This window comes from Pelodiscus sinensis, chromosome 22 (assembly GCF_052426305.1).
Source record: "Pelodiscus sinensis isolate ZL-2025 chromosome 22, ASM5242630v1, whole genome shotgun sequence".
Taxonomy (NCBI): domain Eukaryota; kingdom Metazoa; phylum Chordata; order Testudines; family Trionychidae; genus Pelodiscus; species Pelodiscus sinensis.
Genome location: NC_143073.1, coordinates 22,485,026 through 22,508,312, shown reverse-complemented (window position 1 = coordinate 22,508,312; position 23,287 = coordinate 22,485,026). Strand labels below are relative to the sequence as shown.

Below are 23,287 nucleotides of genomic sequence, written 5' to 3'. Positions count from 1 at the left end.
GAATGTGGCTCCACTTCAAAAACGCCACCAGTGGAGGGGGAAGGGGAGCGGCTGGCCCCATTGACGCCAGGGGCGTCATGTCCCTTTGACACCATCAGGGATCTGGCCCCACTGACTCCAGCAGCGTAATGACCCATTGACACTACCCGGGGAGCCAGCCAATGGTACGTCGGCATTTCTAGCCCCGCTGCGATAACCTTATTGACGTGCTGTGGACGGTTTCCCTCTCCTCACCTGTCCTTTCCTGGCACACGGGGGATTGGCTGTGTCCCGGCGGGGGCAGGAGCAGCGGGGCTATAAACGCAGCCCTGCGTCCAGGCAGAACTCAGCAGCCAGACCAACCCTTCGCAGACAGAGCAGTGAGCCGGGCAGCGGAGACAGGACGAAACCAGGCAGAAAAACACCACGATGAGGCTTCAGATCACCTGCTTGATTCTCACCCTCATCCTCTTCTCCGCCCAGAATGCCTGCGGCTTCCAGGGCCAGGTAAACACTTTTTGGCCTTTTTTTTTTGTATGATGGCTGTCCCAGGTGCTGCCCCAGCTGGGGTCAGTGCCCTCTTGTGCCTGGCCCTGCCCAACTGGGATCAGGGCCCCGTTGTGCCAGGCACTACCCAGACCCAGCCAGAGACAGGTCCTGCCCCAGCTGGGATCAAGGCCCCCTTGTGCCAGACAGGATTATCAGTTCCTTTTTCCAGGGATGGGGAAACTGAGGCACGGAGCCACAGAGTAACTGGTTCTGGGTCACATGGGCACAGTGCTACAGAGCCAGGAACAGAACCCGGGAGTCTGACCTGGGGATGTAAAATCCCATTTAATTCAGTAATTGGTTAAACGTTAAGTTTAACCAATTAAATGGAGGTCTGGGCTGGAATCCGCCCACCCCCTCCTGCACCAGCTGAAGGCTGTTTTGGCCAGGCTGCAGCATCCCTGCCCCCAGGGGGGTCCGTGTCTGATCCCAGCACTGGCTTGGTTTGGTTTAGTATTAAGCTGATACAACATATAATGACCCACATACGCACAGGCAACCCCTCCCCCTCCCCCATCCTCGTTATTCCAGGCCCCGGCCCTGCGCCGATGAAAGCCAGCAGGACGTGTGTAGGGTCGACACATGTGGAGTTGTAGTGGTGTTGTGGGGGGCGGGGAATGACCCTTTCTTTTGCCCCACAAAACATCCAGCTTGGTTCCTAACCCGAATCTCCATTTCCTCGCGGTGAACATCTGCATTGTGGAATAAACTCCCTGCAGAGGCCCAGGAGCCCGACTGGGACACGAAATGGGGCTCGGAGTGAGTCTCCACCGTCTTTGCAAGGACGCCTTTTTAAAGCTGTTTTACTATTTTCCCAACTTTCCCAGGAGGGTTGGGGTCAGACTCCGGCCTTACACTGTGTGCGTCAGAATGGAGCATACCTGTCCTGAGGGGCAGAAATAGGGGGAGCAAGCTAGAGGAAGAACTGGAGCCAGAAACCCAGAGCCCTGATTCCCAGGCCCTTCCCCTCCCCCTACTCCCTGCCAGAGGCAGGGCAAAACCGAGGTCCCCTGGCTCCCAGCTCCCCTGGCTCCAGCCCTCTGCACCTAGCACTTAGCTAAGGGCTGTTGTCTCTGTCTCTGCAGACAGCCAAGCCTGCTGCTGTAACACAACACGTGGAACCCAGAGAAGAAACCCAGGGCCTGCAGGTAAGAACTGGATGGGGGCTCTCCCCTAGCAGGCAGGATGGGCTCCAATACCCCAGCGTGGCACTAGGGGGCGCTGTGCTGCAGGGAGCAGGGTGAGGCGCTCCCCTGGCTCCAATACCCCAGCGTGGCACTAGGGGGCGCTGTGCTGCAGGGAGCAGGGTGAGGCTCTCCCCTGTCTCTGATACCCCAGCGTGGCACTAGGGGGCGCTGTGCTGCAGGGAGCAGGGTGAGGCGCTCCCCTGTCTCTGATACCCCAGCGTGGTACTAGGGGGCGCTGTGCTGCAGGGGCAGGGTGAGGCTCTCCCCTGTCTCTGATACCCCAGCGTGGCACTAGGGGGTGCTGTGCTGCAGGGAGCAGGGTGAGGCTCTCCCCTGTCTCTGATACCCCAGCGTGGCACTAGGGGGCGCTGTGCTGCAGGGAGCAGGGTGAGGCGCTCCCCTGTCTCTGATACCCCAGCATGGCACTAGGGGGCGCTGTGCTGCAGGGAGCAGAGTGAGGCTCTCCCCTGTCTCCCATATCCCAGCATAGCACTAGGGGGCGCTGTGCTGCAGGGAGCAGGGTGAGGCTCTCCCCTGTCTCTCATACCCCAGCGTGGCACTAGGGGGCGCTGTGCTGCAGGGAGCAGGGTGAGGCTCTCCCCTGTCTCCCATATCCCAGCATAGCACTAGGGGGCGCTGTGCTGCAGGGAGCAGGGTGAGGCTCTCCCCTGTCTCTCATACCCCAGCGTGGCACTAGGGGGCGCTGTGCTGCAGGGGCAGGGTGAGGCTCTCCCATCTCTCATACCCCAGCGTGGCACTAGGGGGTGCTGTGCTGCAGGGGCAGGGTGAGGCTCTCCCCTGTCTCTCATACCCCAGCGTGGCACTAGGGGGCGCTGTGCTGCAGGGAGCAGGGTGAGGCTCTCCCCTGTCTCCCATATCCCAGCATAGCACTAGGGGGCACTGTGCTGCAGGGAGCAGGGTGAGGCTCTCCCCTGTCTCTCATACCCCAGCGTGGCACTAGGGGGCGCTGTGCTGCAGGGAGCAGGGTGAGGCTCTCCCCTGTCTCTCATACCCCAGCGTGGCACTAGGGGGCGCTGTGCTGCAGGGAGCAGGGTGAGGCTCTCCCCTGTCTCCCATATCCCAGCATAGCACTAGGGGGCGCTGTGCTGCAGGGAGCAGGGTGAGGCTCTCCCCTGTCTCTCATACCCCAGCATAGCACTAGGGGGCGCTGTGCTGCAGGGGCAGGGTGAGGCTCTCCCCTGTCTCTCATACCCCAGCATAGCACTAGGGGGCGCTGTGCTGCAGGGGCAGGGTGAGGCTCTCCCCTGTCTCTCATACCCCAGCGTGGCACTAGGGGGCGCTGTGCTGCAGGGGCAGGGTGGGCTGCCCCAAAAGCTGCAGCACCAGCAGCACAATCCTTGTTACTTACAACCTTCCCGATGAACTGAATGCCAGACATTCAGGCTCTGAGCCAGAGTGCTTCCTCAGGGGCAGCACTGGGGCTAGAAACCCAGCTGTCATGCCTCACAGTGCCCCCTTCCCCCACTCTAACCACCAGGCCCCACTCCCTTCCCAGAGCCAAGGAGAGAACCCAGGAGTTCTGTCTCCCAGCCCCCCTGCTCTAACCACTAGGCCCCACTCCACTCCTGGAGCTGCGGAAAACCCAGGAGTTCTGACCTTGCTCTCGCCCTCCAGGCCCTGCTGCGACGGCCCAAGCGCCACAACAGCCACTTCCCCATCTGCACCTTCTGCTGCAAGTGCTGCCACAACCAGGGCTGCGGGTTCTGCTGCCGCACCTGACCCGGATGGACGCACCTGGACAGACCCCAGCAGCGCTAGGGGGCGCTGGGGCCTCCCACCTCAAGCACCTCGCCCGGCCGGGCCTGCTCCCCCCAGCTCTGCCGCCCCCCCACCCGCCTTATTTATTGACCCTTTCTTCTGTTTTTTTGTTATTGGTCATTAAACATGGGTTTTAAAGTCACGAGCCTGTCGTCATGGTTACTGAATTGGACCCAGGAGTCCTGGCACCCAGCTCCTCCCCTTTGACCCATAGACCCCACTCTCCTCCTACAGAACCCAGGAGTCCTGCTTCGTCCCTTTCCCCCAGCCACGACAACACTGGATGTGCCACTCCTCCGCCCCCCCTCTCCCGGGCATGTGGGGTTTCTGTGGGGCTGTTCCCCAGCTGCCCCACCCCAGAGGTGGCTGCATCTCAGCATCAAGCATTATTTCTCATGAGCTTCTTCCCAATACACTGTAGCTCTCAGGCCTGGGCAGTGAATGTCCTGCCACAGCTGAGCAGGTTAAAGAGTGAGGGGTGAAACCGAGGCAAACATAAAACTTCAGCCAGAGAGGATCTGGGACTGGCTGGTATTTCGCTGCAGCAGTGAAAGCTGCTCATAATGACTCAGTCTGGGGCAGTAACTGCCTCTCGGGTGTGTTAGAGGAGCCCAGAGCAGCCCCCGGGGTGTGCTCAGAGGTTGGGAGGGAGGCACTGCCTGGACACAGTGAGAAGTAGGCCCTGCCCGGGCTGAGATCGGGGCCCCGTGGTGCCGGATGCTGCTGGAAACTGAGGCACAAAGCGGGGCAGGGAGTTTCTCACAGGAATTCCAAAGCAGAGCTTGGCATCTGGAAACCCAGATTAGAGCCTTAGTCACAAAGCCTTTATCCCACCGCTCCCACCAGCACTCTCCTCCCCCGCCCCTGCCACTCCAGCCTTAGATGCTAGACTAACTATTTTCTTTGGGAATGGTGCCCTGTCACCCCTATGCCCTGGCCAACTTCCTCCTCCTCTTCCTTCTTAAGGGTTCCTCCTCCCCCTGTGCCATCCTGTGTGGGAAAAATAAGGGTAGCTGGGCTGCCATGCCCAGGGGCAGGGACGGGCAGGGGAACCAATGGAGTGTACTGGGGGGGGAAGGGGAGGCCGAGATTCCAGCAGTGTAATTCTGGAAGCAGGGTATGGGGGGGTCCCAGAGCCCATGTGGAGTGGGAGGAGGGAACCTGGGGGGAGTGAAGGCTGGGAGAGAGGCTGGGGGGGCTCAGGCTCTGGATAACCTGCCGGAGGCCAGGAACCCACCTATCTGGGGGAGGGAGCTGTAGAGGCTGGACGTGTAACCCACACGCGGCTTGGTTGTGGCGCTGGCCCCTCTAGTGGCACTGAGATCACATGCAGAGAGAATGAATCTGCTCCCCAGCCCCAGCTACCAGCCAGCAGCTCTTAGCTCATGCCTCAGAGGCTCCTGCACTGAGGTCCCTGGTTCGATTCCACCTGCAGATGACTGAAAAGACCTGCCTGGTTTCAGTCCCTCGGCCCCGGTGGGCCCCTGCTTGGGTGAAACATACAGCACCCAGTCACCTGCAGCAGGTCTGTCCCCAGCAGGGGGATCGCTCTGAGGGGGCCGTTGGGAACGCCCTGCCAGGAGCAGGCTTTGGTGCAGAAGTTGACAAGTGAAGGCCCTTCTGTTGACGCTGCGGAGAGGAAATGTTTGTGGTGCCGGTCGGCTCTCCCCAGTCTGCAGCAGCGTCTCCCGGAGTCTGATCCGCCTCCCCGCGCTGGCTCCAGAGCCTGGCCTCCGGATACCCCCCCAGCAGAGCCGGCAGGAGCAGCCAGCTGAGATCAGTGCAGGGGGGAGCGTTTGAGCCCTGAGGGGAACAGCACCCGACAAAGGGAGCTGCAACTTTGGCCTGTCCTTTGCCCTCGCTGGGGGTCCACCTGCCCTGGGGGAAGGGAGAGGGATTCTGCTCCTGCTGCGGCCAGGCATGATGGCTCAGCCTCAACAATTCCACCGCTCAGCTGAATTGGCTGTCCAGAATGAAGCTGTATCTGCCCAACCACAAGGGGAACCGCGCAACACCAGGCCCAGGGGATGCTGCTGGAGAGGAAGATGCTGCAGCTGGCAAGCGCGTTAACAGACTCATGGGATCCTGCCCCTCTGTGCCGCCCATGAAAGCTCCGACCCTAATGGGCACGTTGGGCTTAGGGTGCCACCGGTTCCTTGCTGTCGGTGCTGAAACAGACGAAGGTCACCTCTCCGAAATGCCCCAGCCAGGCCGCTTGGCCAACAGGAGCTTAATCTCCATGCGAAAGGGGGCAGAGGGGTTGGTAGGGACATTGGGGCTCATTGCTGGGGGAGGGGGGTTCATGGGCTCTTTTAGGTCACCAATCTAAAAAGGGTCCTGAGTGAAGTGTCCTTAGACAGGGGTGTGATGGGTTGGATCACCAGCTTGGGATTCGTTGGTGTGTCCCCCAACCCAGGCAAAGAGTTGGGGTAACTGCCCCCCAGAAGAGCAATACAGACAGTGAACCGGCTCGCTCCTGGACATCTCAGCTGCAAGGCTGTTGACCGCTCCCAGGAACACAGCCCCAAAGGGACCAAACCCCAAATAAATCTGAGTTCCATGAGTAAAAGCTGTACCCAGAGAACGCTCATAAGCTTAGACCCCCTTTATCAATCAACAGGAGATACGCACAGTGGTTGCTCCCCCCAGGTAACATCAGAACATAAGAGCGGCCAGACTGGGTCAGACCAAAGGTCCATGTAGCCCAGTGTCCTGTCTGCCCACAGTGGCCTGTGCCAGATGCCCAGGAGGGAGCGAACAGAACAGGAATCACCATGTGATTCCCACCTGTCACCCACTTCCAGAGAAACAGAGGCTAGGGTCACCACTGCTACCCATCCTGGCTAATAGCCATTGATGAACCTAACCTCCATGAATGTAGCTAGCTCTTTTTTGAACCCTGTTAAAGTCCAGGTCTTCACAACATCCTCTGGCGAGGAGTTCCACAGGTTGACTGTGCTGCGTGCAGAAAAACTTCCTTTTGTTTGTTTGAAACCTGCTGCCTATTGATTTCATTTGGTGACCCTTCGTTCTTTTATTCTGGAAACAAGTAAATCACTTTTCCACATTCACTTTCTCCAGGGCAGTCATGGAGACCTCTGTCATATCCCCCTGAGGCTGCTGTTTTCTAAGCTGAAAAGTCCAAGTCTTTTTAATCTCTCGTCATATGAGACCCGCTCCAAACCCCTCATCATTTTTGTTGCCCTTATAAGCAATTGTTTACGAAAGGCCTGATAAAGAACAAAGGGTTTTATTAAGTTTAAAAGGTCAGACCTAAGTGGTTGCAAGTGAAACACTCAGATCAAGGGACGTTATTTGTGACATGCAAATTCTCACCCTGAGACTTGTTCTAATCGGATTCTCTCACCAGCTGGGAAACCACCTGGGTTGGGCCCAGTTCTGACCACTCTTCAATCTTAGATATTCCCAACTGGCTTCTTGGGGGGTAAATCGGGGGTCTCGTGTAATCTGGCCACTGCCCCTATTCCCCCCTTTCTACCTCTTTGCGCAAGGCAGGAATTCTTTGTGTTCAGTCCAAACTTGTCTCATCTTGAGTTGGAAAGTACCAGACCCAGAATGGGTTCCAGCATCAGCTGGCCTGGCCACAGGCCTTTGTAGAGCCAATTACAAAACAGGCTTACAGGAAAAACAAGCCCATTGACAGACTGTGATCTTGAGCACTGGGCCATTGAGTTCCCCAGTGCCACTACAGGCTCACATGCCAATGTCTAGATTGACCCAGATTCACACTTCACTTTTCCAACTGCTCACACAAGAAAGATCCCTGCACAGAAAGTGAATATGGACATGCAGCAGATCGTAGCTTTAAAAATGCTACGTCATGTGATTGATTTTGCCTTCAAGTCACGCTTATTCATACATCTATTTTCATAAACCATGGGGAGGGTGGTGGCTGTGAGTTCTTTGGTTTAACACTGATATGAGTGCTCCCCTCCTCCGGAGATAAATCTACTGATCCCCAGTGGCAGGCAGTCCTGCAGGCTAACTCCCCAAATAGCAAGAAGCAGGGAATCCCAGGGGTTAACCCCTCTAATTCCCAGAGGCAGGGAGGAATGCAGACAAGTCCAATTGATACAGCATGGCGGGAAGTCTTGTTAATAGCTATTGGCAGGGGGTTCCAGAATTTAAAGATGCTAATAGCCAGTGGCAGGGAGTCTTGCAGATTAAACTCAGTATTATAATATAATCAAGCCACTGTGAATGCACTGAAAGTACAAAAGCAGATCCATGTATTCTGAAACATTTTACAGTAAAATCCATCATTGACTTGGGGCAAAACAGTAAGGATGGCTCTCAGGATTTCAAAAGAAAGCATGGGGTGATACAAGCACTTGCTTAAATAGAAGCACTGTCAGCTCGTCCACTCCCGCTCTAGGGTGAGACACTGGAGTAGATGTGGTCAGATGGCAAATGTGTCTGCCAATTGCCAATACTCTATTAGGCTCCATCTCCTCCTTCTGCTAAATTCTCATCATTTTCCACTTGCTCTCTGTTCTCATAGTCATCAGTGCTCAGCTCTGCAAAAAGGAAGGGTTGGTTCACACAGTGTCTTAGGTGCAGCTACTTCTGGGGTGGAGCAGCTGGGGAACGGCCCCATACAACACCGCATGGGGACAGCTTATTAAGTGTCAAGCTGAAGCCAGGGGCAGGAAGGAAGACTAATGTATCTAGGGCACCAGCATGGCTGTTTGGAAGGCAAATACCATTAACTATCTGGGAATCCGGCAATATCAGCCAGATCCATGACCCCCAAACTCTGATAAACAGAGGAGACATCTGGTTACCAACAGCACTGGAAGGCTCTGGCCAGTATCTCAGGGAGAACAACGGCAGCACAGTGCCCCCTAGTGCTGCGCTGGGGCACTGGGGCCAGCCCTGCCTGCCAGGGGAGAGCCCCCACCCATCCAGGGAAGGCATGTGTAGAGGCCCGCAGCCCTCGTGTTCCCCACCTCTCCCCCTGCACTGGCCTTGTACTAGTTGAACTTCTCCTCTTTCTTCGCCTTGCTGGGCTTCTCCCCATTGCCTCTGTTGTCGTAGCTTGAAGGACCCTCTTTTGTGTCTTTCCTGCAGAAGTGAAAAGCTTTAGCTCAGTTCCCACAGCCCTGGAGTCCTAGAGGTTAATGCAACCAATCCCCAGTGGCAGGGAGTCCCATGGGTTAAGGATTCTATCATTTAGTGACAGGGGATCCTATGGGTTAAATTTGATAATATCTGGTAGCATGGAGTTCCACAGGTTATCCCTGCTACTACCCAGTGGCAGAAAGTCTGTAGGCTAATTCTGTCTTAGAGGAGCCTCATGCTACAGGAGAGCAGCATCCAATCCCTTCTCAGTTCCCTGTTTGTTAATGGATTCACCACCCTCAGTCCTCCTCGGCCAGTTCTCTTGGTCTGTCTGCCCTCATTTGCCTCTAGCTACCTTGCAGACCATGATCACCAGCATCAAGAGGAGTAAAATGCCGCCAATGACTCCACTGCAGACTCTAAGCAGGAAATTGCCATCACCTGAGGAGAGACACGGACACTGTTGGTGTGAGAAGTGGGATGAATGGCGTCAAGCAGGGCATGGGGAAGCATGTGTATGAGGGTAATTACAGTTAGCTACATCCTGCTCATGCATGGGGGGAAGGTGCTATTGTCCCCTCCCCTCAGAGACATTGGGCAGGGGCATGGTGTATATCTAAGAAAATACGGTATGAGCTCACTAGCTACCCACTGCTTCCTGGGTTTCCCTGGCCCTGAGGTAAGCTGGGGGTGGCTTCTGTTTGGGTTTGAGAATATACGGTAACCCCAACCCCAATCTCAGTCTATAATAAATAAAAGGCAAATTATATTTAGGCTAATCTGTGTAGCAGAGTAATTACGGTACTAGCAGACATGACTGTGTATGAGCATAATTATAACAGCAGGATGCCCCATGCCAGCCCCCACCACCCAGTCGCCTCAGCCCTGCAGCTTATACCCAGGCTGGGGTGTATATGTGAGTAATTGCGGTAGCAGGGGCCCCCACACCTGCTCCCTCGGGTCCTGGTCCCTGCAGGCATGAGGGGCAGATTGGCCAGGCTCTGCCCATGGGCGTTAGCGGCAGCACAGGACAGGTTGGCCAGGCCCTGAAGCTCCCCGCTCTCGGCTTGGTCTCCCAACCAGGACTTGGCCTGCAGCTCGGGGCCCTCAGAGCCACTGAAGGAGGGGAGGGGAGTTCCCCTCGGCCGCGCAGTAACACGTAGCCACCCCCCCGCCCACTGCCCCACACCGAGTAGTACTCCCCTATCAAGTGCTCAGGTGCGTCTCCCGTGGGACAGAGGGCATGTGGGGGATTTGCCTCCTAGGACCCCAATGACCTCCTGGCTCTTGGCTCCACCCCCTCCCCAACCACTAGACCCCACTCCCCTCACTTTGCCAAGCAAAGAACCCAGGAGTCCTGCCTCTCTCCATAACCACTAGCCCCCACTCCCTTCACGGCCAATCTGCGTAGCAGAGTAATTACGGTACTGGCAGACACGACTGTGTATGAGTGTAATTATGACAGGAGTACACCCCATGCCAGCTCCTACCACCCTGCTGCACCTGCAATGCAGCATATACCCAGGCTGGGGTGTACATGTGGGTAATTATGGTAGCAGGGACCCGCCCCCCACTCCCACGGGTCCCAGGTACCTGCAGGCACGAGGGGCAGCTCGGCCTGGCTCTGCCCATGGGCGTTGGCAGCGGCGCAGGACACGTTGGTCAGGGCCCCAGCCGGGCCCTGCAGCTCCCCGCTCACGGCCGGGCCTTGTGCCCAGGACTTGGCCCGCAGCTCAGGGCCCTCGAAGTCTCCGGGGACGGCGCGGTTGGGCAGGCGCCACTGGAGGTGGGGTGGGGGGTTCCCCTCGGCCGCACAGTAACATGTGGCCACCCCCCCGGGCCCGCTGCCCCGCATCGTGCAGTTCCCTCCCGGCAGCAGCTCCGGCGCGTCTGCAACAGGACACAGGGCGTGTGGGGGATTTGCCTCCTGGGACCCCACTGACTTCCTGGCTCTCAGATCCACCCCCTCCCCAACCACTAGCCCCCACTGCCCTCACATTGCCAGGCAGAGAACCCAGGAGTCCTCCCTGTCTGTGTAACCACTAACCCCCACTTCCTTCACGGAGCTGCACAGGGAGACTCACAGCCGACGTGGAGCCGGAGGGCTCGGCGGGTGGACAGCCCGACCTCAGGGTATGTGACGGTGCAGCCGAGCTCTTTGCCATCGTGCAACAGGGTGGGCGTGAAGTGGAGCACGGAGCTGTAGGAGACGCTGCCATTCCCCTGGGGCTCTGAGACGTCCATGGCCACGGAGTCGAACCCTCCTGTCCAGGTGATTTGAGGAGGGGTCCCAGAGCAGGTGCCTGGAGCCTGGCAGGTCACATTCACTGGCTGCCCGGGCTTCAGCACCTCAGGGACCCTCAGGACTGGCTGCTCCGTCAGCTCTAGGCAGGAGAAACCATTAAGATTCAGCCCTGTGGGAATTACTGTGGTGAATCCCTGGAACTCCCTGCTGCTGGATATTATTGAAGCTAACCCATGGACCTCCCTGCCACTGGGTATTTTCAGGACTGAGCCATGGAACTCCCCGCCACTGGGCATAGCCAAACTCAGTATTACTGGGGCCCCTGCTGCACCTGTGACGTTCACCAGCAGCTGGAACTCCAGGTAGCTGTATTTGCTCTCTCCCTTCTCGAAGCGGAAGTAGTAGCGCCTCCTGTCATCAGCCCACACGTCGCTGATGATCAGGGAGCAGTCGTCCTCGGCCTCCCCAGCCAGGCGGATCCGACCCCTGGACTCCTGTGGGGGCCTGTCCGGGTTGGTGCTGGCCACAGGCACACCGTGATCTTTGTCGGCGCCTTCAAGGAACCAGTATTTGTAGAGAGGCCCGGGGGACTCGAAATCGGCTGTGAAATGGCAGGGGAGCAGCACGCAGAGGCCCTGCTGCACCGTGACATGGGGCGCCACCTGGATCCGATAGACCTGCCCCTGGGAGAGCTGGGCTGCAGGGGAACAGACCAGCACTCCTAGTACCCCCGGATCCTGACCCACAGCCCCCAGCTCTGCCAGTACCCCCCCAACCCTGACCCACAGCCCCCAGCTCTGCCAGTGCCCCTCAACCACAATCCACAGCCCCCAGCTCTACCAGTGCCCCCCAATCGCGACCCACAACCCCTAGCTCTGCTAGTGCCCCTCAACCACAATCCACAGCCCCCAGCTCTACCAGTGCCCCCCAATCGCGACCCACAGCCCCCAGCTCTGCCAGTGCCCCTCAACCACAATCCACAGCCCCCAGCTCTACCAGTGCCCCCCAATCACGACCCACAGCCCCTAGCTCTGCTAGTGCCCCCAAAACCGTAACCCACAGCCCCCAGGTTTGCCAGTGCCCCTCAACCGTGACCTGTAACCCTTTCCAACTCAGCCCGTGGGCTTTGGCGGTGGCACAGAACACGTTGGCCAGGGCCCCGGCCGGGCCCTGCAGCTCCCCGCTCACGGCCCGGCCTCGCGCCCAGGACTTGGCCCGCAGCTCAGGGCCCTCGATGTCCCTGGGGTGGGTGCGGCTGGGCAAGTGCCACTGGAGGTGGGGCGGGGGGTTCCCATCGGCCGCGCAATAACACGTGGCCGCCCCCCCGGGCCTGCTGCCCCACACCGTGCAGTTCCCCCCGGCAGTAGCTCTGGCACGTCTGCAACAGGACACAGGGCGTGTGGGGGATCTGCCTCCTGCGACCCCAATGCCCTCCTGGTTCTCCACTCCACCCCCTCCCTAACACCTAGCCCCCACTCTCCTCACATTGCCAGGCATAGAACCCAGGAGTCCTGCCTCTCTGTGTAACCACTAGCCCCCACTCCCTTCACGGAGCTGCACGGGGCAACTCACAGTCAACGTGGAGCCGGAGGGCTCGGCGGGTGGACACCCCGACCGCAGGGTACGTGACGGTGCAGCCGAGCTCTGTGCCATCGTGAGCCAGGGTGGGCGTGAAGTGGAGCACGGAGCTGTAGGAGACGCTGCCGTTCCCCTGGGGCTCTGAGACGTCCATGGCCGTGGAGTCGAACCCTCCTGTCCAGGTGATTTGAGGAGGGGTCCCAGAGCAGGTGCCCGGAGCCTGGCAGGTCACATTCACTGGCTGCCCAGGCTTCAGCACCTCAGGGACCCTCAGGACTGGCTGGTCCCTCAGCTCTAGGCAGGAGAAACCATTAAGATTCAGCCCTGTGGGAATTACTGTGGTGAATCCCTGGAACTCCCTGCTGCTGGATATTATTGAAGCTAACCCATGGACCTCCCTGCCACTGGGTATTATTGGGGTAACCTTTGAAACTCCCCGCCACTGGGTATTTTGGGGACTGAACCATGGAACTCCCCGCCACTGGGCATAGCCAAACTCAGTATTACTGGGGCCCCTGCTGCACCTGTGACGTTCACCAGCAGCTGGAACTCCAGGTAGCTGTATTTGCTCTCTCCCTTCTCGAAGCGGAAGTAGTAGCGCCTCCTGTCCTCAGCCCGCACGTCGCTGATGCTCAGGGAGCAGTCGTCCTCGGCCTCCCCAGCCAGGCGGATCCGACCCCTGGACTCCTGTGGGGGCCTGTCCGGGTTGGTGCTGGCCACAGGCACACCGTGATCTTTGTCGGCGCCTTCAAGGAACCAGTATTTGTAGAGAGGCCCGGGGGACTTGAAATCGGCTGTGAAATTGCAGGGGAGCAGCACGCAGAGGCCCTGCTGCACCGTGACATGGGGCGCCACCTGGATCCGATAGACCTGCCCCTGGGAGAGCTGGGCTGCAGGGGAACAGACCAGCACTGGTAGTACCCCTGGATCCTGACCCACAGACCCCAGCTCTGCCAGTACCCCCCCAACCCTGACCCACAGCCCCCAGCTCTGCCAGTGCCCCCCAATCACGACCCACAGCCCCTAGCTCTGCTAGTGCCCCCAAAACCGTAACCCACAGCCCCCAGGTATGCCAGTGCCCCTCAACCGTGACCTGTAACCCTTTCCAACTCAGCCCGTGGGCTTTGGCGGTGGCACAGAACACGTTGGCCAGGGCCCCGGACGGGCCCTGCAGCTCCCCGCTCACGGCCCGGCCTCGCGCACAGGACTTGGCCCACAGCTCAGGGCCCTCGATGTCCCTGGGGCGGGTGCGGCTGGGCAAGTGCCACTGGAGGTGGGGCGGGGGGTTCCCATCGGCCGCGCAATAGCACGTGGCCGCCCCCCCGGGCCCGCTGCCCCACACCGTGCAGTTCCCCCCGGCAGTAGCTCTGGCACGTCTGCAACGGGACACAGGGCGTGTGGGGGATCTGCCTCCTGCGACCCCAATGCCCTCCTGGTTCTCCACTCCACCCCCTCCCTAACACCTAGCCCCCACTCCCCTCACATTGCCAGGCATAGAACCCAGGAGTCCTGCCTCTCTGTGTAACCACTAGCCCCCACTCCCTTCATGGAGCTGCACGGGGCAACTCACAGTCAACGTGGAGCCGGAGGGCTCGGCGGGTGGACACCCCGACCGCAGGGTACGTGACGGTGCAGCCGAGCTCTGTGCCATCGTGAGCCAGGGTGGGCGTGAAGTGGAGCACGGAGCTGTAGGAGACGCTGCCGTTCCCCTGGGGCTCTGAGACGTCCATGGCCGTGGAGTCGAACCCTCCTGTCCAGGTGATTTGAGGAGGGGTCCCAGAGCAGGTGCCTGGAGCCTGGCAGGTCACATTCACTGGCTGCCCGGGCTTCAGCACCTCAGGGACCCTCAGGACTGGCTGGTCCCTCAGCTCTAGGCAGGAGAAACCATTAAGATTCAGCCCTGTGGGAATTACTGTGGTGAGTCCCTGGAACTCCCTGCTGCTGGATATTATTGAAGCTAACCCATGGACCTCCCTGCCACTGGGTATTATTGGGGTAACCTTTGAAACTCCCCGCCACTGGGTATTTTGGGGACTGAACCATGGAACTCCCCACCACTGGGCATAGCCAAACTCAGTATTACTGGGCCCCCTGCTGCACCTGTGACGTTCACCAGCAGCTGGAACTCCAGGTAGCTGTATTTGCTCTCTCCCTTCTCGAAGCGGAAGTAGTAGCGCCTCCTGTCGTCAGCCCGCACGTCGCTGATGCTCAGGGAGCAGTCGTCCTCGGCCTCCCCAGCCAGGCGGATCCGACCCCTGGACTCCTGTGGGGGCCTGTCCGGGTTGGTGCTGGCCACAGGCACACCGTGATCTTTGTCGGCACCTTCAAGGAACCAGTATTTGTAGAGAGGCCCGGGGGACTCGAAATCGGCTGTGAAATGGCAGGGGAGCAGCACGCAGAGGCCCTGCTGCACCGTGACATGGGGCGCCACCTGGATCCGATAGACCTGCCCCTGGGAGAGCTGGGCTGCAGGGGAACAGACGAGCACTGGTAGTACCCCTGGATCCTGACCCACAGCCCCCAGCTCTGCGAGTACCCCCCCAACCCCGACCCACAGCCCCCAGCTCTGTCAGTGCCTCTCAACCCCTGCCCACAGCCCCCAGCTCTGCCAGTGCCCCTCAATCCTGACTCCCAACCCTCAGCTCTCCCAGTGCCCCTCTACCTTAACCCACAGCCCCCCACTCTGCCCGTGCCCCTCCCACCGTCCTGTATCTGACAGTCTCAGCTCTGGCACAGGAAGGCGTCTGAAGCCAGGAGTCCTGGGTCTCTCCCCGGCGCTGCGGGATTCCTGCCCCCGGCTCCCTGCGGCTCTTACCCTGGCAGAGCAGCGCGAGGAGGATTCCGAGGCCTCGCCTGGTGCAAGGGGGCGTCTGGCCGGCTCCTGGCCCCCACATCCTCTCGCTCTGCGGCTTTGGGGGCAGCCTGGGATCACGGGTGCCCCGATTCACCCTTTCCAGGGGGTCCCTGCGTGTGGAGACCCTGGGGAGGAATGAGCTGGAGGGTGTCCTTGTGGTTATAAAAGGGGCTGCTGGGAGGAGAGTGAGGGCTAGTGGTTAGAGCTGGTGCACTGCAGAGCCTGGGACTCCCACCTCTCTTGGGGAAGTCACATCCAGCCGGCCCCACCCAGCCCCATGTGCACACAGAGCTGGGGCAGCCAGCGCGCTCTGTGTCCATCCCCCACAGCCTGTGTCCTCAGCACCGCGTCAATCACACCACCGCTCTGGTTTCACACCCCCTGCTGGGAATTTCCCGTTTGACGGGGGCTGACACTGGACAGGATGCGAGTAGGGCTGGAGACCAGCCGTGTCCCTCCTGCCCCTCACAATGCTGCATCACTGGGAAACACTCCCCACTCCAGCCTCTGCCCACCCCTGTGGGAGCTCAGACAAAGTCCATTAATTTAACAAAGGCCAAAGCAGCCTGGGAAGGTGGTGGGATTTGAGCTTCACTGAGGAAATATACATTTCCCATCAATACCCTCCCTCTGTCCCTTCTGCCCTGCTGGACAACAGCTCCGTAACACAGGGCTGGGCCCCATGTGCCTTTGTCTCTGAGAAAATTGTGTAGGTGTTACCCGGAATTACAGCAACAGCCATCCCGTAGAATCTTCAAACTTCATAAAGTGTTGCTCCCTGTATTTCACCAGGACCATAATGTTCAGCGGGTTATGAGTTTTTGTATGATACCCCCACAGGGCTCACACCGTCCTAGTATTATCATAGTTTTATGAACATGGGAGAGGCAGGTTGTCACTCGGGCAGCCCACACTCTGTGCTGTATGTCAGTGTGCCCTACTTGTGGCCCACAGTCACACCCCAGCCCGCTAGCCCCCTCACCTGGGGGTGAGGTACAGATCACTATTTCTGGGACTTGCTTAGATCAGTTTCCAGAGCCTTCCCTTGGCTTTTCTTTGACTTTTTAGCTCATGCTCAGTCAGAGAACATTCACTTGGGGTTTATTATTCGCCCTTCCTCTTCGCTCACAGCCACTGGGATGTTACTCCTGCAGACAGATCTTGGCACCATCATGGGTAGGTCTCCCATAGTGTCACTGTCTGTGCAAAACGCTCATGGGGCAGGAAATGGTGAGCAAATTGCCTAAAGCCGCAGTAGAAATGTGCGGGATGCCCGCCTGCCCTTGGGGTGTGGCCGGTGGGTCTGTCCTCCCCCAGCTCCCAGAACAGCCCCGAGGAAGCAGCACGGGTGACGGAGGGTTGGCATCACGTTCCCCATGAGCTGAGAACCTGGGGATGCGTTGGAGTCCATAAGAAGGGAACAGAAGCCGGAGAAGTCAGTGAAAAGGGGGCCCTTGCTAATGGCATCCTAGGGTGCATTAGGAGGAGCATTGCCAGCAGATCTAGGGCAGTGATTGTTCCCCTTTATTCAGGGCTGGTGAGGCCACAGCTGGAGTAATGTGTCCCGGTACAGAAAGGATATGGACGCATTGGAGAGGGCAATGACAATGATGAGGGGCTGAAGTGCGCAACCTACCAGGAGAGGCTATTTCCAGCTTCTCACCCACTGCAATCCCCAGGTCCTCTTCTGCTGAACTGCTGCTTAGCCAGTCGGTCGACCTCCAGGAAGTCAGTGGCTCGGGCTGACCTGGTGCCTCATTTCCACGAGACCGGCGGCTCCCTGGGTGGCGGTCGCCCGGGCAGAGGGACTCACAGCGGGCTGGGACAGAGGCCGGCCAGGGCAGGGGGAGGGGATCTCGCCAAGGAGCCGGGCACACAGCAAGCGCAGGGGGAGACGGTTGCTCACACACAGCGGGGGTGGAGACCGGTGGGGGGGTGGGATGGGGTAGGGGAAGGGCTGTGGCCGCTCAAGGAGGGGTTGGCATGTGACCTGGCCTGACTCCAGCGTGGCTGTGGGAGGGGAGGCGTGTGTGGACTACCCCACTCCGCTGGGGTGGGGCAAACATCCCTGTAGAGGGTACCCGGAGTGGGGGGGGGGGCGGGTTGAACAGGCTGTGGGGGCTGGGAAATCGGGCCCCAGGCCACCCCCCTCTAGGGGGCGCCACCTCCAGGAACTCCAGACACTCAAATCCACCCCCCAGCACGGCCCAGTGAGTACAGCAGGGGGCCAATCAGCCGCCCAGGCCTGCACAGCCCGAGTGCCACGGCCCCAGCACCGAGCCTGAGCCCGGGCGTGTGCGCGCCCCAGTGCAACCCCCCACACGCCTGTGTCAATCGCCCGGAGAGCAGGGAGTGTGGGAGAGTCTGACCCGGGGGGTCCCGTTCAGCCCCGCAGGCAGACGGGTTCACGGCGGGTCCCACCTGCTTTCCTGTCCGCCCTTCCCCCCCGGCCCTGTTCACCCAGAACTGCCCCAGCCAGACAGGCCCTTTGCCCTCAAATTACCTTCCGCCTGGCCCACAACTGCAGCGTAAACAGGTGAGCGAAGGCACGTTCCTGGCCCACTCTGGTGCCTCAGTTTCCCTCGTGCACGACAGGGATCCCAGCTCCAGCCTGCCCTTGGGACGCGCCGCAAGTGCTGCCCTTGGAGAATGACCAAGGCTGATAGTGAAGTGACAGGAGCAGCTTGACTGCTGCTGTTTTGTCTGGCCAGAGGCCTGGGGGAAATGGGTCAAATCCTGGGGAGTTACCCTGGGCTGGCTTCAGGAAGCAAGGGGGTGGGGGGTGGGGAAAGGAAGTGGCTCCCAGACCACCACAGTGGAGGTAATTCTGAAGAAATTCCAGAGAACTGGACTCACCCATCTCCACTTCCAGTGGGGAAAACCAATCACACGGCTGGGCTGCCTGGTTGGAAGAGTAACCACAAGGCGAGGGTTGCCTGCACTACATCTGAGTTTGCCGAGAGCTTGAAACAGCAGCTGGGAGAGGCCTGAACGAGGCACTCCCAGAGGGCCTGGATTTGGAAGCACGAGGGATGGAAACAGGTGACTTCCCAGAGACATGGCAAGTTCGTGCCAAGGCAGAATTTGGTCCCATGGTGCGGTAGAAGGACGCTGACAATAATGCAGGAGCCAATGAGCAGGTGGCAAATCAGGAGCGTGGACAGCAGCAGGAGCATCAGAACAGCTGCCTGGGACACAGATAGACAGCGGCTGGATGGACACACAGGAAGACTCACTCAGACTTTGCCGTTTTTATTGCATTGCCATTTTAAACAGCCTTAAAACAAACAAAAGGAAGTTTTCTTCACTCAGTGCAAAACCTGTGGAATTCCTTGCCAGAGGATGTTGTGAAGAACAGGATTTTAACAGGATTCTAAAAGAGCTAGATAAAACTCACGGGGGTTAGGTCCATCAGTGGCTATTAGCCAGGATGGGTAGGAATGGTGCCTCTGGAGGTGGGTGACATGGGGAGGGATCACATGATGATTCCCTGTTCTGTTCCATCCCTCTGGGGCATTGGCCACTGTGGGCAGACAGGACACTGGGCTGGATTGATCATTGGTCTGACCCCGTCTGGCCACTCTTATGTTTAATCTCTCCCATAAGGCCACGCCGCTATGAAAAAGGAAAAGGAACCATCTAACAAATAACCCTCTGCCAGAAACCACAGCAAGTGGGAAAACCAAACAACAGGTTTTATAAACCAAAAAGATCATTTGCCACCCCCCCCCCCAGCCGCCACTCAGAGGCCGGAAGAGGCAGCCGCGTTACCGCATCCTCGCCCACAGCAAAGCCCGGGGCTGAGCAAGTGACTTAGATTTGTGCACGGTCCACTTCCAGCTGGCCTAGCAAAAGGGGAACTGGTCCTAGGGGCTCTGAGTTACTCCAGTTCCACACCCGGGCCAGCAACACCGCCTGCAGCCAGCCAGCCGGGGCCTGGCGCCCAACACCGCCTGCAGCCAGCCAGCCGGGGCCTGGCGCCCAACACCGCCTGCAGCCAGCCAGCCGGGGCCTGGCGCCCAACACCGCCTGCAGCCAGCCAGCCGGGGCCTGGCGCCCAACACAGCCTGCAGCCAGCCAGCCGGGGCCTGGCGCCCAACACCGCCTGCAGCCAGCCAGCCGGGGCCTGGCGCCCAGCACCGCCTGCAGCCAGCCAGCCGGGGCCTGGCGCCCAACACCGCCTGCAGCCAGCCAGCCGGGGCCTGGCGCCCAACACCGCCTGCAGCCAGCCAGCCGGGGCCTGGCGCCCAACACCGCCTGCACCCAACACCGCCTGCACCCAGCCAGCCGGGGCCTGGCCCCCAACACCGCCTGCACCCAGCCAGCCGGGGCCTGGCGCCCAACACCGCCTGCACCCAGCCAGCCGGGGCCTGGCGCCCAACACCGCCTGCACCCAGCCAGCCGGGGCCTGGCGCCCAACACCGCCTGCAGCCAGCCAGCCGGGGCCTGGCGCCCAACACCGCCTGCAGCCAGCCAGCCGGGGCCTGGCGCCCAACACCGCCTGCACCCAGCCAGCCGGGGCCTGGCGCCCAACACCGCCTGCAGCCAGCCAGCCGGGGCCTGGCGCCCAACACCGCCTGCACCCAACACCGCCTGCACCCAGCCAGCCGGGGCCTGGCCCCCAACACCGCCTGCACCCAGCCAGCCGGGGCCTGGCGCCCAACACCGCCTGCACCCAGCCAGCCGGGGCCTGGCGCCCAACACCGCCTGCAGCCAGCCAGCCGGGGCCTGGCGCCCAACACCGCCTGCACCCAGCCAGCCGGGGCCTGGCGCCCAACACCGCCTGCACCCAGCCAGCCGGGGCCTGGCGCCCAACACCGCCTGCACCCAGCCAGCCGGGGCCTGGCGCCCAACACCGCCTGCACCCAGCCAGCCGGGGCCTGGCGCCCAACACCGCCTGCACCCAGCCAGCCGGGGCCTGGCGCCCAACACCGCCCGCACCCAGCCAGCCGGGGCCTGGCGCCCAACACCGCCTGCACCCAGCCAGCTGGGGCCTATCACCCAGCACCACAACACCGCTTGCAGCCATGGGCCTGCCACCCACCAGCGCAATAACGCTGCCACACACTGGATTTTGCTTTTCTGAACTGTAGGCACAAAGGATGCTTCACGAACATCTTCCCCATGCGAGTCACTCTGCAGAGAGCCTGGCTCCTCTCGACCTGCCTGGGGGACTAGGCTTCTCCCCAAAGTTGTTCTCGTCCCCCCCGGCGAAGCGACTGACCAGGCCAAGTCGCTTGCCGGGGTGCGAGCCCGTGTCGATGACGTTTCACCTGGGGGGATCCCCGGTGGCGGATATAAGGCAGGGCGAGCGGGCAGCTGTGCTTCAATAGGCCCCGTGCCAGCACCGGGGGCGGACTAGCCAGGCGGGATACCGGGAATTTCCTGGCTGCTGGAGGAGGCGGGGGATTTTGACAGAGCACGGCAGCCCTGCACTTGAAATTCCCATGCTGGCCAGTACGGGCCACGTGGGGCCGAGGGAGCCCATGCACGGCATGCTGAAACGCCACGCAACAGCTGAGAGGGGAGATGCCTGGGCCTGACGTGATGTCATGGCCCAGGACTTTAAAACCGCGCTGCCCAGAGTTGCACCAAGTGGCCCGGCACGTTGTCTGGAGCCTGGGCCGGGGCTGCGGCCGCCCTGCAAACTGGAAGGCAGAAGATGGGTGGCAGAGGAAGGGGCTTGTGCTGAGGGGAGGGGGGCAGGTCAGGAGAAGAAAGGGGAAGGCACCAAGGGGCAGGGTGGAGGAGAGACAAATGCCAGGGGGCCAAGTGGAGACAGTGAGGAAAAGGGCAGGAGGGGAGGTGTCAGTGGGAGGGGGGACAGGGTGATGCTGGGAGAGGAGAAGGTAAGGGCATTGGGGGCTAAAAGGGGGAGGGGGAGGTGCTGGGAGAAGGCTTGAAAGAAGGGGTGGGCATGAGGAAGGTAGGGATGGAGCAAGGCACGTGTGAGGGCACAGAAGGTGGTGAGGGGGTGGGCATTAGGGAAAAGGAGGGCAAAGGGTGCAGGGGCAGTGAGGGAGGGGAGGCACCAGGAGGGTGCAGGACTAAGGGAAGGTGCAGGTGCCAGGGGATTCTGGGGGTGAAGCAGAAGGGCAGACACCTGCAGGGGAGGGACCAGCACCAGAGGAGAGAGGCAGGGCAGGTCTGGAGAGGGAGGTGTTAGAAGAGGGGATGAGGAGGGGCAGCTCACACGATCAGAGTGGGGCTATTGGAGGAGTGGGCACAGGGGGACGCCTTTTTTCTATTCTCCAAAAGGGGGCCCCATAAAATTATGCTGCCCTAGGCCCCTCAAAACTCTCATCCGCCCGGGATCCCTGAAGCCACGCGCTCGCCCCCCGGAGAGGAGCATCCTGCCTTCCGGTTGCTAAATGCAACGTCACTTTCCGCTGCCCTGGCCGGTGTTGGGAGCCAGGTTGAGGGGACCTGTGGCCAGACACAAACGGCAGTCAGGGCATTTCCCACGAGGCAGCCCGCTGGCCCCCAGAGGGGCCACTCGCAGCAACCTGGAGACCTTCCACAGTTCGTCTAAACAGCCTTGAGGCACTGCTGCGCCAGCCGCCCTCCCCCGGCAGGGAGCTGGGGCTGGGACCCTGCTGGAAAGCCAAGCGTTCCTGCCGCACACCCTGGCCTATGCCCACCGAGCTCCCCCCTGGAGTCAATCCAGAGTCAACCGCTCCTTGTTGGAGTGACTCCAGGCCTGGCAGAAAAGTGGTCACCCCTCACCTCTCCTCAGTCATCCCTGCACTGCAGCGTAAATCCAGAGTCACTCCGCCTAGGGAGGCTCCAAAGAGGCTGGAGAGGGTGTTCTCAGCAGTGGTGGATGCAGAACAAGGAGCAATGGGCTCAAGTTACAGCGGGGGAGGTCTAGATTGGAGATTAGGAAAAGCTATTTCCCTAGGAGGCAGGTGAAGCACTGGGATGGGTTCCCTAGAGGTTTTTAAGTCTCGCTTGACAAAGCCCTGGCTGGGTTGATTTAGTTGGGATTGGTCCTGCCCTGGCCAGGGGGCTGAATTTGATGACTCCAGGGCTGTGTCTAGACTGCATCCCTTTTCCGTAAAAGGGATGCAAATTAGACACATCGCAATTGCAAATGAAGCGGGGATTTAAATCTTCCCCGCTTCATTTGCATAAAAATGGCTGCCGCATTTTTCGGCTCGGGGCTTTGCCGGAAAAAAGCGCCAGTCTAGACGCGGATCTTTTGGAAAATAAACCCTTTCCCGAAAGATCCCATTTTAAGAGGAATAAGGGATCTTTCGGAAAAGGCTTTATTTTCCGAAAGATCCCCGTCTAGACTGGCGCTTTTCTCCGGCAAAGCTCCGAGCTGGAAAAAAGCGGCAGCCATTTTTATGCAAATGAAGCGTGGGGGATTTAAATCCCCGCTTCATTTGCAATTGCGATGTGTCTAATTTGCATCCCTTTTATGGAAAAGGGATACAGTCTAGACACAGCCCTGAGGTCTCTGCCAGCTCTAGGATTCTAACAAAACGACTCCACGTGACCGAAGCAAGACGTATGCCCAGCCCCCCACCAGGAAGCATTTTCATTTCTGCTTGGGGAAAGTGTCAGATTAAGGGAACTGGGCCCCCAAGCAGCAGATCTGAAGATGACCCTGCAGTCTCCAGAGGTGAGGCCGCGGGAGGCCCCTTACCTTGGCGGTAGCCCGAGAGATTCCTGGGGCGAGATGGATGGGTCCTAGAGGCTGGTTTAGCTGCTCTGCTCTTCCCTAGTCTCCTTGCAACTTAAAGCAGGGCAGAGAATCCAGCAGGGGGCGATGGTCCCGCAGGTGCCTGAGATGCCCCACCTAGCAAGGGACAGACAGCCCTAGCACAGCTCTCACACCCTCCAGCAGGGTGCAGAGGTCTGTCCCCCATGTGACGCAGCTGAAAGCTACTTTCTCCAGCCAATGGCATGTACCCCACCCCCTCCACCCTTCCCTTTTGCCCCCCCCAGCAATGCTCCATGTCTCTGCAAACCCCCCCTCCCCCAGCCTTTGGCACATCTGTTCCTCACCCGGGGATGCCCCATTTACCC

The 23,287-nt window shown here is 59.9% G+C and overlaps 2 protein-coding genes across 6 annotated transcripts; one reads left to right on the top strand and one right to left on the bottom strand.

Moving 5' to 3' along the window:
* The first annotated feature begins 304 nt into the window (after nt 1-304).
* Nucleotides 305-3,636, top strand: HAMP (hepcidin antimicrobial peptide). Its single transcript, XM_075907520.2, has 3 exons — nt 305-486; nt 1,614-1,676; nt 3,351-3,636. The coding sequence occupies exons 1-3, from the start codon at nt 409-411 to the stop codon at nt 3,453-3,455; spliced, it is 246 nt and encodes an 81-aa protein (XP_075763635.2). The 5' UTR covers nt 305-408; the 3' UTR covers nt 3,456-3,636.
* A 3,088-nt stretch (nt 3,637-6,724) lies between these two features.
* Nucleotides 6,725-23,257, bottom strand: LOC102448662 (uncharacterized). 5 transcript variants are annotated; one of them, XM_089772264.1, is made up of 14 exons: nt 22,905-23,257; nt 18,110-18,463; nt 17,757-17,889; nt 16,890-17,033; nt 15,215-15,427; nt 14,500-14,865; nt 13,970-14,269; nt 12,924-13,289; nt 12,394-12,693; nt 11,153-11,518; nt 10,661-10,960; nt 10,170-10,466; nt 8,932-9,017; nt 6,725-8,579 (listed from the first exon to the last, which is right to left on the bottom strand). In XM_089772264.1, the coding sequence occupies exons 2-14, from the start codon at nt 18,311-18,313 to the stop codon at nt 8,076-8,078; spliced, it is 3,579 nt and encodes a 1,192-aa protein (XP_089628390.1). In that variant the 5' UTR covers nt 18,314-18,463; nt 22,905-23,257; the 3' UTR covers nt 6,725-8,075. The 5 variants fall into 5 exon arrangements, with proteins under 5 accessions (XP_089628390.1, XP_089628391.1, XP_089628392.1 ...); XM_089772265.1 differs by having other exon boundaries at nt 18,110-18,441; XM_089772266.1 differs by lacking the exon at nt 16,890-17,033.
* Nucleotides 23,258-23,287: the final 30 nt, after the last annotated feature.